The sequence below is a fragment of the Maylandia zebra genome, linkage group LG17, assembly GCF_041146795.1.
Source record: "Maylandia zebra isolate NMK-2024a linkage group LG17, Mzebra_GT3a, whole genome shotgun sequence".
In the NCBI taxonomy this organism is placed as follows: domain Eukaryota; kingdom Metazoa; phylum Chordata; class Actinopteri; order Cichliformes; family Cichlidae; genus Maylandia; species Maylandia zebra.
In genome coordinates, this window is record NC_135183.1 from 27689679 (window position 1) to 27706849 (window position 17171).

The 17171-nt window shown below is 41.0% G+C and overlaps 1 protein-coding gene across 1 annotated transcript in view; it reads right to left on the minus strand.

Annotated features, from left to right (window-relative positions):
• Positions 1–17171, minus strand: part of snd1 (staphylococcal nuclease and tudor domain containing 1) — a 177454-nt gene that overhangs the window by 59169 nt on the left and 101114 nt on the right. The window contains exon 17 of the mRNA XM_014409598.4: positions 5600–5788. Coding sequence (XP_014265084.1) covers positions 5600–5788 — 189 coding nt within the window. The remainder of the gene's footprint in view (positions 1–5599; positions 5789–17171) is intronic.

Here is a 17171-nt window from a genome sequence, read left to right on the forward strand (position 1 = left end):
CTGTATGCGCTCATGACCTTCACCATATCCCACAAGCTGCAAAGATATATTACACAGCGCTACATAAGTAAAGATTTTAAATTATTTCATTATCATATCGCAGTCTCGAGGCACAAAGTATACTGCACACAAAGAAGACAAGAAATCAGAGAAGAAGAAATGCAAATCCATATGGTACGGACTAAAGTCTTCAGGTATAATCTTTAATAAAACAAACCTTTGTGGGATTACAGGAGACATTTAGAAAAGAAGAAAATTCCATCCACCGAGACAACAAAGAGTATGGATTTTAACATAATTAAGAAACAGGCAAGATAGTGGACTACACTAAAAAGAAGAGACTCAAAAAAAGTGGCGAGAAAAACTTAAAACGTCAGCCCGGTAAGAATGACTTCCCTGAAACACAGGTATGTCATTTCTAACCAGGCCCGAGAAGCAGTTTCCTCGGCTGCCATTCTCGTTCCCTCTCAAGTGGTCTGGACAGGTGTCGAGCCCAGTCATTAAGGAAGTATCACTTTCTGTGATTGCCCATGTCATGGTCATTGTTCCCGTCTCGACGCCACACAGCCTTCATTTGTTAAATCACAAGGCAACAATGACAGCAATAAGCAATACATTGGAGAGATATTCGAGAGGTATGCCTGGAACGGTAATACAGTTGTGCAATCATTCCGTGTGCCTCCAAATGCCATTATATTTTAATTCTTTACACACTCTAATGCAACTTGTGAGAGGAATGTAACGGCACTAATTATTTCACATTAGCCAAAAACTCTCTTTGCAGAGACATGACAGCCAGGGACTCGGACCAAAAATGGCTCAAGTTAAGAGGAAATAATTTGCGAGAGCAGCAAAGGGATTTGGCAAAAAAAAAAAAGACCCAAATTTGAGAAACAATTTTAGAGTCAGTCATAGAAAGAACCAAATTTATTTCACTTCAAGACTCTACAGATGACCTTACTTTAATGTTAATCCCCAGCGTTTTTCCATTATATTGCCTGGTGGCTGCCATAGGTTATTTCACTATGAGAGGCCAAGAAAATGTGAAAGGATAGAGGAAATAAAAAAAAATTCAACCCTGGAAGGATTTCAGTGGCTTCAGGGCTTAAGAAAGCACTGAGCGTGGTATTAATAGAATAGGGACTGTCATCCATGGAAACCAAACAAAGGCGGCAGTATGAAATTTTATGTAGATTATTAACAGAAGACTGAGAATTATTATGGTACATAGGTGATAAAAAATCCTTCACACTACAGCAATTTTTTTTTTTTTAAATGCACACATTTTATCTAATTTCACTGAAGGGGAAATATACAACAACATCTAGAATTTTATGCAAACAAACGAGAGAACGCTAACCATATAAATCCTTTGAGTGAATTCAGCCGACTAGAGGTAAACTTCCTACAGCATGAACTCAGGGACAAAAGCTAATTAGCTTTGCTAAAAGCCCAATTATCTTGATTCATCCACAGTGTGTTCCTGTTTAGCCAGGTGTGTGATGTGCTGACTGCAGAGAAGACACAGCTTAGAAAGCAAGACAGGGACAGGTTTTTGCACCGTCTTTGAAAACAGGAGAAAAAAAACAACTCATAAAAAAAGCACACTGAGATGTTTGGCTTCCACTGTGAGCTACCAACTGACCTTTCAGAGTAAGCAAGAAGCAACTGAACCAAAATAAAGATCTAGAAAATTGCACTGTACCAATATAATCAGACATGCAAACAATGTTAGTCAGCCAATAGCAGCAAACTCGAGTTCTGTGATCTGCTTTGCACAGTAAAAACGGATGACCTGGGTCATGTGGTAATCTATACTTGTGAACAGGGCCTTTGGCAAAGTGACAGCTAAGTCGGCTGGACTTCCAAGTCTGGGGACCACTTGGGGTAAAAAAAGAAAAAAAGAAAAGAATGCTGAAACAAGTTTATGTACGTCAATCAGGCTGCTCCAAGGACACGTCACCTGGCTCACTGTCAGAATGATGCCGCTTCAAGTGCTTTTGACGGATGCTGTTGATGGACGGGTGAAGTATTAGGAACGGCAGCACCAGATCCTGGGTTTATGTTTCCAAAGGTCCCTCCCCCCCCCTTCGAAAAGGGTACAACTGCTGCAGGTCCTGATTCATTCTGAACAGAGTCCAGGCCAAGGAACTGTCCCGCATGATCCAAAAACTGTAAAGCATCTAAAGATGCCAGGGGCATGACTGGAATTTGATTATTAGTTGAAGGACAGAGACGAGAAAAATAAAGCAGAAGGAAGGGTAAGGATGTGAGAAAACAGAAGAGATTAAAAGAAGGAGAGTGGTCTGTGAAGAGGGCCAAGTAGGACTGAAGGAAAGGGGCGGGTAGTGATGAAAGGAGAAGATTCCTATGACATGAAATATCTTTAACAGGGTTTGTCATATCCTCTTTTGCCCTTTTTTCCATGCCTTTTCTTTTCCATCTTCTTTTACCCACTCTGAGAGCCATCGGAGTGTATGAATCTCCTTCAAGGTTGGGTAATTATAGCAGCAAAGAAAAGGGGGGGGGGGGGAAAACGCTTGCCCAACAGAAAGCACACTTCTGTTTTGTGAGCACCGATTGTTGATTCATCTTTTCATAATGAGGCCACTCCAATTACGAACATGTTTCTGTCCTCGTCCAATTTATAGCTACTTGGTTGCCTTTTTTTTTTTCTTTTTTTTTTTTTTTAAGTAAAGGTAGGCCTTAATAGAATATTCACAAATAAATACACACACAAAAAATAACACTGCACATCTGCGAAGAGCTCTGACTAGCAGAGCACAGCCAAGAGCTTCTGGGAGTCTAAATTGATTTCCCCTCTCGTGAACCCATCTCTTAATTTCTAAGTATTTTATTTCATTTTTCTGTTTCTGAAATCGGAAAGTCCCGAGGCACAACTACATATCGACGAGCCGGCTCCCACACCTGTTCAGTCTTTAGGGAACTTCAATGAAAGCTACAGCCAACATTTCCCCTGTCAAAGACTCTGCTGTTACCAATCCACCGAGCCAAACTACCATTTTGTACAATTCATTTCTCTGAGCTGCAGAAAGATAGTCGTGGAACATAATATGACTAGCTGCAAAGAGATCTGTCTTATTACAAAGACAAAATGCACCCTCTTTGCAATGAGTCTTGTTTACACAGATGACTGCTGAGCGAGAGTTTGTTTTTATAACCAAAGGAGATTTTGAATATACACCAGACTACTTTGTTAAACCACAGAGGAGATTTAAGGAGGGGGCGTGACCACGGCTTGGCAGCGATCAAATCATTGTTAAAACACCACAAGATAAGTTTATACTGTGTCCCTGGGTCGGTCTTTTTCACTGAATTATAGGAATGTTAGTGCTGATAGCGTGATGATCATTCTTACAGGGGGACACACTTTAGAGATTTATGTAAACAATAGTCGAGGCACAGATAAATGTAATGGGGAAACAGGCTTTGGAGCAATTCCAGGTCTACAACTTAAGCCTTCTGCATGTTGTGTGAGATGGATTTGCTCCCAGGACTGCTCCAGATATTGTTCCAAGAGATGCTGATGTGCAAGATCAAAATGCGCTGAGCTCTGAGAAAAGGAGTCTTCTCCAAACCCTTTGGAAGGCTTCATTTAGAAGACAATCACTTTGTCCCAATGGCCTCATTGTAGCAAAATCTCATATTCGCTTAAGTCACTCGAACTAAGCAGTTTTGGTTCAGGATGCTACTGCAGCAAGCCTGAGTCCCTCCCCCTCGATGTCCTGCTGGACCACCGACGCTTTTCTTAATGAGTGTGTGCATGCATACACGCACACATGGGACCCTCTTCATTATGACAACCTTGTTTTCTCAGAGAGACGCCTGACGCAGCAGTACCAATGATGTCTTCCATATCTACTGCCGCAGGGACAATAAAGAGAGGGCAATGAGAAAAGAGGAAAAGAGGGAGGGCGATGGGAAGGGATACAAGCTACAATACTGAGCCTCAGCCTACACACAAAGACCAACCACCTTAACTTCAAAAGAGAAAGAAAGGCGGGGAAAAAAATGCATGCTCTTAGCTTTTTTTTCCCTCAAGATGGTCTCTATGGGTTAATTAGAACACAAGTCCCACCTTATCTGCCTTCAAGTTGCATAGTATGCATTCACACACAAATACAACTAACTGCCCCGTGCCCTGCTAACACAACACACTTTCCACTACACACATGCACAAACAAATCAGGCTGAGGTTGATTTGTCCACCGGTGCCTTTGGCAAACTAACATCAAACATAATCACCGTCTGTCTGGTCAATTCAGGCCCCATTCTGTTGCCTTTCCTCACGGCCCTGTCCGCGCTCAGGTTAGCTCAAGTCAAAACCTTGTGGTGAAAGTCAATCTGTCTCAACACTGCAAGGGGGTTTGGAAACCGGTAGTGAAATTGTTATCGGAGGTGTCAGGAATGCGCCTTCATGCTGCAGTTAGATTTAACATGGCAGCGTCTGTGTGCTCACATCACTGGCAAGATGTTTTTCCTTTTTTTTTGCCTCTTTTTTTTTCTTTTTTTTTTTTAATGTCAGACAAAAGGTTCACCTGCGCACCACTCTATTCAGAGTTGTGAGAAATGGAAGACCTAGACAGAGAGTAATTGGAAGAAAAAGAGGAGAGCTGAGAGCAGGGAAGACACAAGAGTAGGAACACACTCACTGTGAACATGATAGATTCAGAGGAGGGGAAAAAGAACGCAACCCCTTCTTGGCTCCGGCACTACATCACATTTATATGGGGAGAAGATGCATTTGTGTCTCCTCAAGGACCCAAATGGGTGGACGCAAGTGGAAGAGCGAGAGGAGGAGAGGCATGAGCAAAAGAAATAAGTTACACAGATAGAGAGAAAGAGGACAATGATGACAGCTGGCTGGGCACCTCGTGCATCTGCCAGGGGTGAGTCGCGGAGCCATAATGAAAATGCAGGGCGAGATCAGGATCACTGTGAGAGAGGCCTCTATCCATCACAGATTTCCCACTGAGAAAAGACAGCTTCAATGATAACTGCAAATATGTGGCTATTTGCAGAAGCAGACGGAGTATTTTCAGAACACTGTAACTTTAACTTTTAGCACTGCATCTTATTAATGCACTTTAGTCACATTTATATTGCCACCGGGGTGACTTAGTGCAATTTCTCAGCATTATTTGAACAAAAAGCTTTTTATTTTTCTCCACTCACTTCTGAAGGATTATCATTTCTCCAGACAGCACCTCTACTAATAAATGTATTACTGGCACTGATGTTGAAGGCGGAAAAAAGAGCTGCTGGATCTGCGATGGAAGAAATAGCCCACACATGGACACAGGACAATATGGCCACAGGCAGGCAGACCCTAAGTCACTATGGCTCAGAGATGGGAAAGCCAGTAAATCAAGCACTGATGCTGCTGCTAAGCCAGATGACATCTTGAGATTTACTTCCATCAGCAATTTTGAACCTAAAGATAGCTAGCTTTGGTTAAATGAAGTTTACTGTGCAATTAACATTTGAAAGCTTTTTGAGGGCCAGTTTAATGCCATTTGGGACTCATTGTTTTGTAGGTTGTGCAGTAGAGCTCTTGTAGCATCTAAATCAAACCTACCTTCTCTTTCCTCTGTCGGCACCCCTCCTCTGCTGCAACCAGGGTTTTGTAGTAGGCACTGCGCTCCGCTGTGAAGTGCACCTTGGACAGAGCATTTTCTACCAGTGCCACAGACAGATTCACACCTTCAATGTGCAGCCAGCCAATGAAGTTCCCTGCTTTGTCCATGCTTTCCACTTCAACTTCCACCTGGAAAACCACAAGAGGAGAAGGGGGGAGGGAGGGAGGAACGAGAGAAAGAAAAGAGGCTCAGTTAATGTTCTGTATCAAGATTAAGTTTGAGATTCGTTTACAGCAATAGGAGGAAGGGGGTCCCCCTGAGGAGACATCACTGTTCTTAAATAGAAACATGAATGAAGACCTGTGAGCTTTCTATTGATTCAGTACCACACACACACACACATATGCAGATCCTGTTTCATTCCACTGTTGTGGACTTCCCAATGAATCTGGTCTTGGTCAGTACTTTTATAACCAGAGAAAGCCCCGCCCGCACCAGCAGCGACTGCTCGTCTAAGTACACTTTCAGAATAACTTGAGTGTTTGACATTTTCAATTAAGCATGACTGTCAGCTTTCAATAACGTGTCTATTTAGAAATCACTGGGCCTGTGATTGGCCTGCACAAACAGTGGAGGCTATTAGAGGCTTTAAATTAGTGTTGCATATGCACTTCAACCTTAATTAAGAGCCCACATTTCTTCATCCTATTTTTTTTTTTAAACAACGCAAATCATTTTCAATTAGTGACAGCTAAGTTGCCATTCCCTTAAGTAAACAAATGAGGGCACCCAAATTAGCTAACCCTGCTGACAAAGTAGGAAAGATTTCACAACATTGCCCGTGATGGACTATAACCAAATTCTGCCTATTCAGGCTAATTATCTATTCATTACTTTTTGTTTCATAAATGATGGACGACCAGGAGGCGAAAGAAAAAGGACAAAGAAAAAATCAATAGCATTTTTCTTTACTCTAAAGCCTAAAGTCAGCGAGAAAGTGAGAGGGCAGGTGTGCTGAGGAGATAGGACGTAGTCAAGCGATTAAGACTTGGACTGCTTAGCCCTGCACTCACAAGGGAAATCTGAGGGGAATTAAGTTTGTAAACTGCTCTGCCTTGTTCTCAGCTGAAGTTAAAAAAAGAAGCTTTTATTACTGAATGTATAATCTGTTCTTTTATTAAGCATAAAATTGACAAGCATTCATATAACAGTGGGACACATATTTCCACTTTCTGGATCCAGTTATATTTGGATAAAGCGTTTTCATCAAGGGTTTGTTCAAAAGCGATATAATGTAATGTAACACCACTTGGTACTAGAGATGGCACGATACCACTTTTTTATGTCCGATACCGATATCATAAATTTGGATATCTGCCGATACCGATATCGGCAGATATCGGTATCGGCAGATATAATCGACGTAATCAACCTTAATTTGATGCAGTGTGAAAAAAAATGCACAGAAATCAATTATTTTTCATCCATCCATCCATCCATTCGCTTCCGCTTATCCTTTTTCAGGGTCGCGGGGGGCGCTGGAGCCTATCCCAGCTGTCATAGGGCGAGAGGCGGGGTACACCCTGGACAGGTCGCCAGTCTGTCACAGGGCTAACACACAGGGACAGACAACCATTCACACTCACATTCATTCGCACATTCACACCTAGTGACAATTTGGATTATCCAATTAACCTATCCCCACAAGCTGCATGTCTTTGGACCAATTATTTTTCAAGAAATATTAAATAGATTCAACATCTTTCTTCAACAAAATTGCAGACTGCACAGATGGTACCTTCCCAAAGGAAAAAGTACTATAGCTTACTAGGGTATATTAGACTTAATAGTTACTATATACAGTAATTGACTTCTATTCATTTTACATCAAATTAAAACTTTGGGTGTAAGATTTGGATAATTATTTATTAAAAGCTAGACATTTTAAATGAGAATAAGAAAGAAAAGTATGTCTTTGTGCCCCCTTTTCCCTGTTAATGCCCTATCGGCCCCCCTGGCTAAACTTTACTAGATCCGCCCCTGCACAGTTACCAGCCGTCAGCTACGTAGAAAAAGATCCTGGAGTAGAAAGTAATATTAAATAAATTCTAACAACAGCTTATCAAGCTTAAACGTGCTGCTGTTGCTCAGCCGCTGGTTTACTCTTTCTGGTGCAAAGTGGGCCAAAAACAAACAAGAGAGACGGACTCGCGACAGAAAAGCCGATCAACTGATCATTAAGCAGTTTCATGATTGAAGTAGCAGCAAGAAGAGGCAGTCGCTCCATATATCGCTTGTTAAGCTTAACGCAGGAATGCTTTACAAACATTCAGAGATGGACTTACACACTTGCTTTACTTCTCTCGGGGATAACTTTGTCGGAGATGAAATGCCAGGTTGCTAGCGAAGCTCCACATGCTATCCAGACCACCGACAGGTCCCGCATGCCACAGCCGCTCTATCACGTGATGCATACTGCTCCGACGTGCTAACGTTCTGAGGTGAGTTACGGCGTGTTGCAAGTTTTGTGAGGTGCTTTCGTGATATTTAATGGATCGGATTACATTTTTTATTTTTCTCCGATATCCGATCCAGTAATTTAGGTCAGTATCGGACCGATACCGATACGTAATATCGGATCGGTCCATCTCTACTTGGTACAGTGGCATATCAATGAGGCTCTTGTTTTCAAACTTGGCAAACTATGCTGAACAATTTCATATTTACAGAAAACAACCTGTTTCCTACCAACTAATAAAAACACAGCAGTACTTGTTTTTAACATGTAAAACAAGCAGCTAAAACATTGGCCTGCCCTCCCAGGACAGCAATGGAGTCTAAATTCACTCGTACCTCATCCGCCTCTGTAAAATCTTCATTACTGTCTTTCTGTCTTCCTCGCTGCCATCTCAGATACTAACCCCATTTTATCTTTTTTTTTCCTCCTCTAAGTGGAGAAGCAGTTACATAACTAGGCTATAAGAGCAGCACCGGTCCTCTGAGTATCCAAATGTCAAATGGGGAAGTGGGCGAGTGCTGGAAGAAAAGAGCCAACTTAACTGTTACCAGCTTCCATTAACGCAGCAAATGCAAAAACAAAAATAAAACAATGCTGACAACTAAAAGCAACACTCATAGCTGGGAAAAAATCCAATTTGAAGGAAAAATAGAAACTCGACTAGAAGTTGTCTAGAAGTTATGATCGGAGCACGCAAAGCTCCAAAGCAAAAAGTGTTTATGCTCGCTGTGGGGGGCAAAAAAAACAAAAAGCACAAACCAGGAGATACAAGGGCAACTCTAGTGTGCTCAACAGAATGAATGAAAGCCTTTTGGCTACCCATTTTTCTTTAACTCTGACCGGTCCTTTACTTGGCAGGAGATTCTAGCAAACATTCAGTTATGAAAAAAAAATATCTCGATCTGAGCTATAAAGACAGGCACACTAAGAGATGGAATAATATTTCCACGGGGGGAATTATACACTGGAATGTTCTATTGCCTCAGAGAATCATAATCCACAATTATTCTCTAATTATCATATTTTGGAGGAAAATATAATTCTCCAGGCCGTGTAGAAACTATTAAATGTGATGAATATCACCAACGTGAGGAGAAAATACGCAGTCGAGTAAGTCGGATCAACCATCTGTAACGAGAACTGATGTTAAAAAAAAAAAAAAGCAAAAGGAAAACAAAGTGATCCTAAGAAAACACTTTTTCAGTCACAACAACAAATTCGTCTGTGTGCTTTCCTGGACCACTTACATGGGAAACTTCATTTACCACATACTGCCAACCTTATGCAAAGAAAATGAGCCTGCCTGAGCTGATGACGACAAGATGACTCTTGTCTTTGCCTACAGGGATGCTGTAACAGCACATAGCATTAATAACCACCAAACAGACCTACTGAGAAATGTCAGTAATATTACAGGATACATGAGCTGAATGGAAAGCACCAGCAAAGACAGCAGGCTACAATCACACACGCCAGCCTGTCATAATCAAAAGGACTATACCCGGACAGTTCAACTTTAATTAGTCAATCAATAGAAAATGATTATTAAGAATGTTATTCCCTGACTGAAGTCAAAATAAACAACAAATGCGTATATTGAGTGACCACAAAAACATGAAAGCATATGTAAAACTGAACTGACATTTCACCAGGCAGATCTAAAGCATCAAGAGTTTCACAAAGACACAGACAGAATTCAAAGTTCTTCTTTCCTTCAAAGTAAATAGCTTTGGTCACAATGTGCAGAGGACAGGGGAGGCGGAGTGGAAACTGCTTTGAGTAGAGCCCAGATGGTTCCCAGCGGAGGCCTCATCTGAGCCAAGATGGCTCCCGTCGGAACACAAATGGGCTCTGGTAATCTCATAAACGCTGGGATTGTGTCGACACAGTGGACAGAAAAGAAAAAGCAAACTACGCATACGCACAAAGCTAAGCGTGTGTGTGCGTGTGTGTGTGTGCAAGTAAATACACATGTGCACTCGTTGACCAGTACAAAACACAAAGCCATTTGGTACAACTGAAGTGAAACCATGGCCCAAGGGCATGTTTTAAAACTGCAGAAGATTGAATTCACTTAGCTGTTTGAAAGTGAGGAGAAAAAAAACAACAAAACTAAACCGCAGTTGGTGACACATCATGTCAGGGCCAAACCCACACTAAAAAGAAAATGAAGGAATACAGTGGGCTGGCAGTGTAAAACCTGGCATGCAAAGGGATCCAAACAAAAGATGTTTTAAACACCTGGAGGGAAAAACGCCAGTGGCTAAATAAGCACAAGGTACAGAGAACAGGGTGTGCCCATTTCTCTGTGAGCCGTTTTAGACCCTATGAGGTCGAACGTGGCGGGTAAAAAGCTTGTTTTAGCAATGCATTATGTGCTATGCATCCAAAACAGCTTCCTGTAGGCATTTATGCAAGGCACACAAGAGAATAATCTACTAATCAGAGCTTTCAATCATCACTGACAGCAGCTCTGTCACAACTTACATCTCAGTTTTAGTGCATGATCCAATTACTGAGATCACAGTTATCACCATAGAGATTTACATTTATGAGTGAAATGACCAGTTTTGGTCATAAAAGTTTAAAGCCCGAGGCTTTGTCACTAACAAATATAGTGTATGTTCAGAGTGTACTCTAGGCCGCCGCTGCTGTGTGTGAGCGGCTGCCAGAGAGGAAAATGAGTCAAAAAGTCTGTTTATCAAAGAGGGCTCTGTAATGCACAGAACACCGGAAAACCAAACTGGCAGACATTTAGGAATGTCTTTCTTTATTTTCATTGAGCCACTAGAAGGTGGTTGCTTTTATAGTGGTAGTACTCTACCACTTAGCTGCAGACTCAAGTCTCTGAGTGTCTGTATCTATAAAATATATTCATTGGGGGGGTGGGGGGGGGGGGGAGTTAAAAAAACAAAAAAACAACCAACCAGAGAAAAAACAAAAAAACAATCAATAGTTCTTAAGTAGCAATTCTACTGTAACGTTGATTAATAGCATCACTTTTTGTCCACATATCTTTTAATGTCCCTCGTGACCTTGACTCAGAAAGAATGAGGCAAGCAAATGGATAGAATCTGTGTTAGAAACAAAAAGGAACGCTTAAGTCACTCCCACATACCCTTTGCTCATCCAGCAGAATAAGCCATCTATCAAACTGAGCCTTGGTGAAGATTGAAGAAGTGATGCGGAGGTGTGTAATGCGCACGTATGTGTGTTCTCCTTTGTGTGCAGGGGCAAAAACATCAAACCTTCTTAGAGCAATGAGTTGTCCTAAGCCCTACATTGAGGTGCAAAGTGGGCAGGGGGGGAAAGGAGTAATCAGATAATCCCTATACCTTATTTCATATTCCAAACCTTCCCTATTCACTTAAAAGAAATCACAGCCTTCAGACACTTAATTCAGAGTCATGAATGTCACATGAAAAGGACAAACTGTCCTTTTCATGGACACATGAGGATTTAAGGAGAAAAAGCCAAGCTTTGAATTGGTCAGCTTCAGTGCTCCGAGCCCACTCTTGCGTGAAGACTCCATTTGTGGGTAGAGCACCCCAATCCAACAAAAGTCCATCATCTCTCAATAATTCCCCACGCATTCCCGCTTATATTGATCATTTTTCTAAGAGGGCACAAGGAGCTTATATGGCACATGTGCACGGCCAAGCCAGACATACACACAGAAATTTGTTCAGATTTACACCTCAATTAAAGTTTCATAAAGGTATACAGTTTGAGCAGGTCATTTATCAAAACTGCTAACTGAACCCAGCTGTCGACAAATAAAGAAAAAGCTGCTACTAAGTTAAATTATACATAATATGTTTTATAGTTGTGATTACTTACTAAAGCAACAGCATGTAAAAGGGAACTTTAACATGTGCGAGCGCAAGTAAGTATGAGACACCTGGGATTAGTATTTTAGTGTGGATAAGCTGTAAACGTGCTAGGATGTGCTAGCATCATGTCTCTAGTGTTGTGGCCACCGTCAACCTGTAAAAAATTATTCCTTAGTCCATTACTGTTAGTACAGTAATGGAGGTCCCTAAACTGCTGTTAATGGGAAACAGTAACACAGCATGCCTGGGAAACAGGGGAATTTGCAAAACCCTCAAATTAAATTCTTTTTTTTGGGCAGGCAATCCTACTACAGTTCCTTACAGATAAATGAGGCAATTTTAAGAAAAGCCACCTCTTTTTAGTGTTTAAAACCTATCCACTGGTGAAAACAAAGGTTCCCTGAGTTTAAAACAGGTTATGTATGTTAGCGGGTTACTGTGGTGGAATCAGGAGAGGAAAAAGCTAACTGGTTCCAGGAGAAATCTATAAATATAGATCACCTTTAAAAGAACGACAGCCAGAGAGAGAGAAAGAGAGAGAGAGAGCAAGAAAGACAGACAAGAATAAATGAATGAATTAAACAAACCACTATTGATTGCTTAATGGCACCGATCAGGCAGAGATCTAAATACTTTGTTAACGGGGGCCTATAATTAAAAATAAATAAATAAATAATCTTCACATGGAAAGAACATCAGCCAATTTCAAACACAGGTGAGTGACCAAAGTGATGATTTATGTAGTCCACACTTCATAAAAAAAATGTAATGAGAGGAAGAGTGGGTAAAATAGGTCTCCAACCATCAAATGTCGGAAACATATTGATGTTACTTCTGTTCTTTTATTAATATCTGCAAATATTAATAGGCTACATTTTTTCTAAACTTACTCTGTTTATTATTTTTTAACATATCCACGGCTGTAATACAGACAATGGTAGCCTGAAAACAACAAACATTTTCTGATGTGGGATGCCTATGGCTGTGGGTTATTGACTGTACAGCTAAAGCTCTGGCACCAACAAATTCCAAACTAGGTTAGTTCAATAATTGTCAGATCACAGGGTCAGGATAAATGGGTAAGAGGAGCATGACAGAAAAACGATTCTGTATTATTAATTGTTTAAATATGTAAACATATCTGTAGTATAAAGGGATCAAAAAAGGAAGGGCTTGTTTGTACAGCTATAAATGACTTGTTTCTGTGCAAGAACTTCAAATAGGTGGAAATGTTAAAAGAAAGAAAGAAACAGTCAATTTGCTGTATGGTGTAAGGTGAGGATTGGCTTCACCCTGGCAGGATATTGCTGTCCAGAGTGCTCACTGCAGAGCTCGAGTGAGTCTCAATCTGGCTGTCTAAACAATTTGGTGCCAGAAGGACTTTGGGGACTCACTCACTCTACTTCCTTACATGCCCAGCATCTACAGTTATAGACATAGCTGCTTTGAGGAAAACAAATCTTTTACTGGCACTACAGGAAATCAACTAGCGTACGCTCCGGTCTTTCAGATTTGAGTGCTTCACCCTGGCCTGACATCCTGTTCCTGAAGCAAACAGTCAATTTCTTTCAAATCTAAGGAGAAGCGGGTGAACTTGTGATGCCAGATTCTGAAGCATAAAAGGACACGATTACGACTCCCCGGTGAAAGAAAAGACTAAGAAAAAAGGCCAGGCATCAGCAGACTTCAGAGGACCTTTGCAGCCTTTTGGCTGACTTGGACAGAGATTTTATCATTCGGCCGAACTGGGACTGTGAAGACAGGGTTCACAGAGAGGCAAGTATGAGAAAAATGCATATTTTTGCATGGCTCTCTTCCTCATCTACTGCGTATATCTGAATTAAACCGTGAAGTCATTACCGTAGAAGAATGCTGTCATTTTAACAGACAAGTGAGGTACATGTCTGAAAAGGGCTTTATGCTGCTTTACAATGTCAATGTACAAACTCAGCATCCTGTAGAAATAAAGGTTAACATTTGTTCTTTGGGAGTTGTGACCTATTTCTGCAACGGCTGGTGTTGCTTGCATCGAGCTATAACATACCAGCTGGACAGGAATGTGTTTGTGTGCGTCTTTGTGAGTGTGTTGACTCTCCCAAGGGTGATCAATGTGACTCAGGGGGTCCCATGCATCACTGTCAGTGGCAGGCTGCTGTCTATCGGTGAGGTGGTTGGGGAAAAGTCAAACAGTTTTTCAAATGGCCAGAGCCATTAACAGTCAAGCAAGCAAGCATGATCCCCATCATTAAAACCTGCCTGATGCCAATTAAAGAGTTTTCCTTTCATCAATAGATAACTGACATTTCCCATGCATCACTACTCTAATGGTAGACGTGAATGAAGGAAAGCTGGTGGAAAGAGTTGAATAGGAGAAACAGAAACATGGGAATAGTAAGCCACGTGATACTAATACTATTCAGGTAAAAAAGATGGGAGAAACGATAACATAGAAGTCTTACATGTTATTTTTTAATGAGTCTGTTATTAGGCCCTGGCATCACTTGCCTTTCAAGCACAGATCAACTCTCTTCACATCATGTGGTATTTGTTGAAAATGGAGAAAAACAAGAACACAGTTTTAACCTATTTCATAAGTAGTCATTTAATAAGGTGGTTCTGGATTGTAACTATAAAGCCTCGTGGAAATATAGTAGATACAGCCAACTGAGAAGAGAAGAAGGAGCAGACCCAGGGTATGTTGAAGAGATTATATCTCTCAGCTTGCCTCACTTTCCCCTGAAGAGCTGGAGGCATCTCAACTTAGACTCCTGCCCCCTACCACCTAGATACGAATAAGTGGTAGGAAATGATTTGATTAGCCACAATATAAAAACCACTGACAGATAACATGTTAAACATTGAAAATGTAATCAATGTAAACCTTGATCCAACTTTAATGTGGATCTAACTTTAACATGTTCCACACTTCTCCAAACACAGGCAGTGTCAGCCTCCCCCAGATGGACAACGTGCCCCATCATACACCAAGAACTGCTCAGAAACATCTACCCTCTACAATCCCCAGATCCCAATCCAACTGAGCATACGTAGGATATGCTAGAACAAGCCTAACCCACAGTGGACGTCACCAGAGCAAACTGTTAATGTCTTGGCACCCAACAATACAGGATGCTCCCAGAGGTCCAATGTCAATGCCCCAAAGGGTCAGAGCAATTCTGCCTTTGCATGAATTTCACAAACAATGCATACAGACCGCATTATTGTCTTTGTTTTGTCTACTATACCCCAGTTTAAATGCAGATGGTTCTGTCTGTCGTGCATCTCGAAAGGGGAAAAAAAAGTGGGGAGAAAAGGATTAAAGCCAGAGTTCTGTTCACAGTCTAAGTGACTGGCTGCACTGACAAAGTTAATTATAAGAAGAACAGCTTTTCTTTTTAGAGAACGGCTTTGAAAAACTAAGAGTTCATAGAAAACGTGTCAGAGTAAAGACTGAGAGAAAGAAATCAAAGGTCAACAAGGAATCGATCAGGGCAGAATCTGCTGCTGTCCTCCAAAACAATCTACTGTAGACTATCATACTGTGTATTGCTGACTACACATAGCATTTTAACTGAAGTATTATCAAAAACAAATCCATCTTTTTTCCAGCGACTTCACATGAGAAACCAAAGAATGACTTGAATCACTCTATCATGGTGGCAGCTACTTTGCCATAAAGAGCCCTTCAACAAGTAGTAGATCTTACCATTGAATTTAGTGAATCTAAGACCGAATAGTGCCTTTTGTAACATTAATCAGATTCATGAAAAGGTTGTAGTAAACTGCATGAAATTGAAATGCAGCCTGGTTGGACCCTGCAGGCCTTCATGATGCTCGTTGATCTTTGTGATGGTTTTTCTTTGATTTCACCTCAAAGCCAATACATGTGCAACAGTTACAAATCACAGAACCCGTGGCCCCAATACAATCAAAGGGTCAGCAATACTGTGCAGCATAAAACCTTTGCCAGAGTAATGATGACCCAAGAAGGTGCAGCATCAGTGTATGTTGCCAAATCTGGTCTGATAGCTCAGTAATGTTGTCAGGATGGTTGATCCCTTGAGTAACAAACAAATCTTTCAAAATCCACAATCTGAAACAGTTACAAATGAATATTGCATTACTTATAACAAAAAAAACCCCATTTTGCTATGAAATTCATTACATTTTTGAATGGAAGGGTTGCTTTTTTGAATTGTGTGTAACGGGAAAAAAGGGTTAACAAAGTATATATGATAAAAGCGACAGCTTCAAAGAGGGCTTGAAGATAAAAAGGTAACACTGCAAGGGTCAGGAAAACTAATCATGCTAAACCTGTAGCTAAATTAGTTTATAGATTATTTGTTATCCAGATGAAAGAACAGCACAGTCCTTGCATAGCACAAGACATAGCTGAGAAAGAGCAAAGCTCCACACTGGCCCTAACAGCCTGGTTATTAAAATCAATAACAGCAATAACTACAATCCATCTCATTTTTAAGGAAGGGGGGACATGGCATTCGGGTCGATGAATATTGAGCTACATTTGTAAAATTGCTAATATCATATAATTCCCCTTAACTGGGTGTCGTGAGGGTACAGGTGGGGAAACAAATTGAACTGAGCTCTAAGTTATTGAATGGTTGTTAAAAGCACACACACACACACACACACACACATCTGTGAAAATCATTAGTTTACAACAATTTTCTTTTCTGTCAATATAACACCATGATGTAGCTACCATAGCTGTGAATAGATACAAAGGGGTTTTACAAAAAAAAAAGAGCCTCTCTGCCAACACTGGATATTGTCCTTTTGTTTTTAAGCATTTTTCACTTAGTTCCCAGAGCTACACTGTGCTGTGTGTTGAGATGCTCAGCTTGTCAAGACCCAAGGGTACAGGAAACCCACAGCAGTTCAAATCTTCAAGTCGCTGCCTAAAGCAGTGAAAAGCTTGGCGGGAGCAGTCAAGCCGCATTGAGCACATTCAGGGGTGGTCGAAATGATTGGAGACCACATTAAGCCACATTACCTCAGAAAATGACAGCGTGGTTTTTCCAGATCCATTCACACGTACACCTTTGACTGCATAACCAATGAAGTAAAGCCACTATTCTGCAATCAATGAGCAATGAACAGTATAGCAACAAAGAAATATAGGAGGTTCAAAAAAACCTATAACAATAACAAGGAGAATAAAAGGTAAACGCTAAAGTGGTAGCTCATATTGTTCAGCTG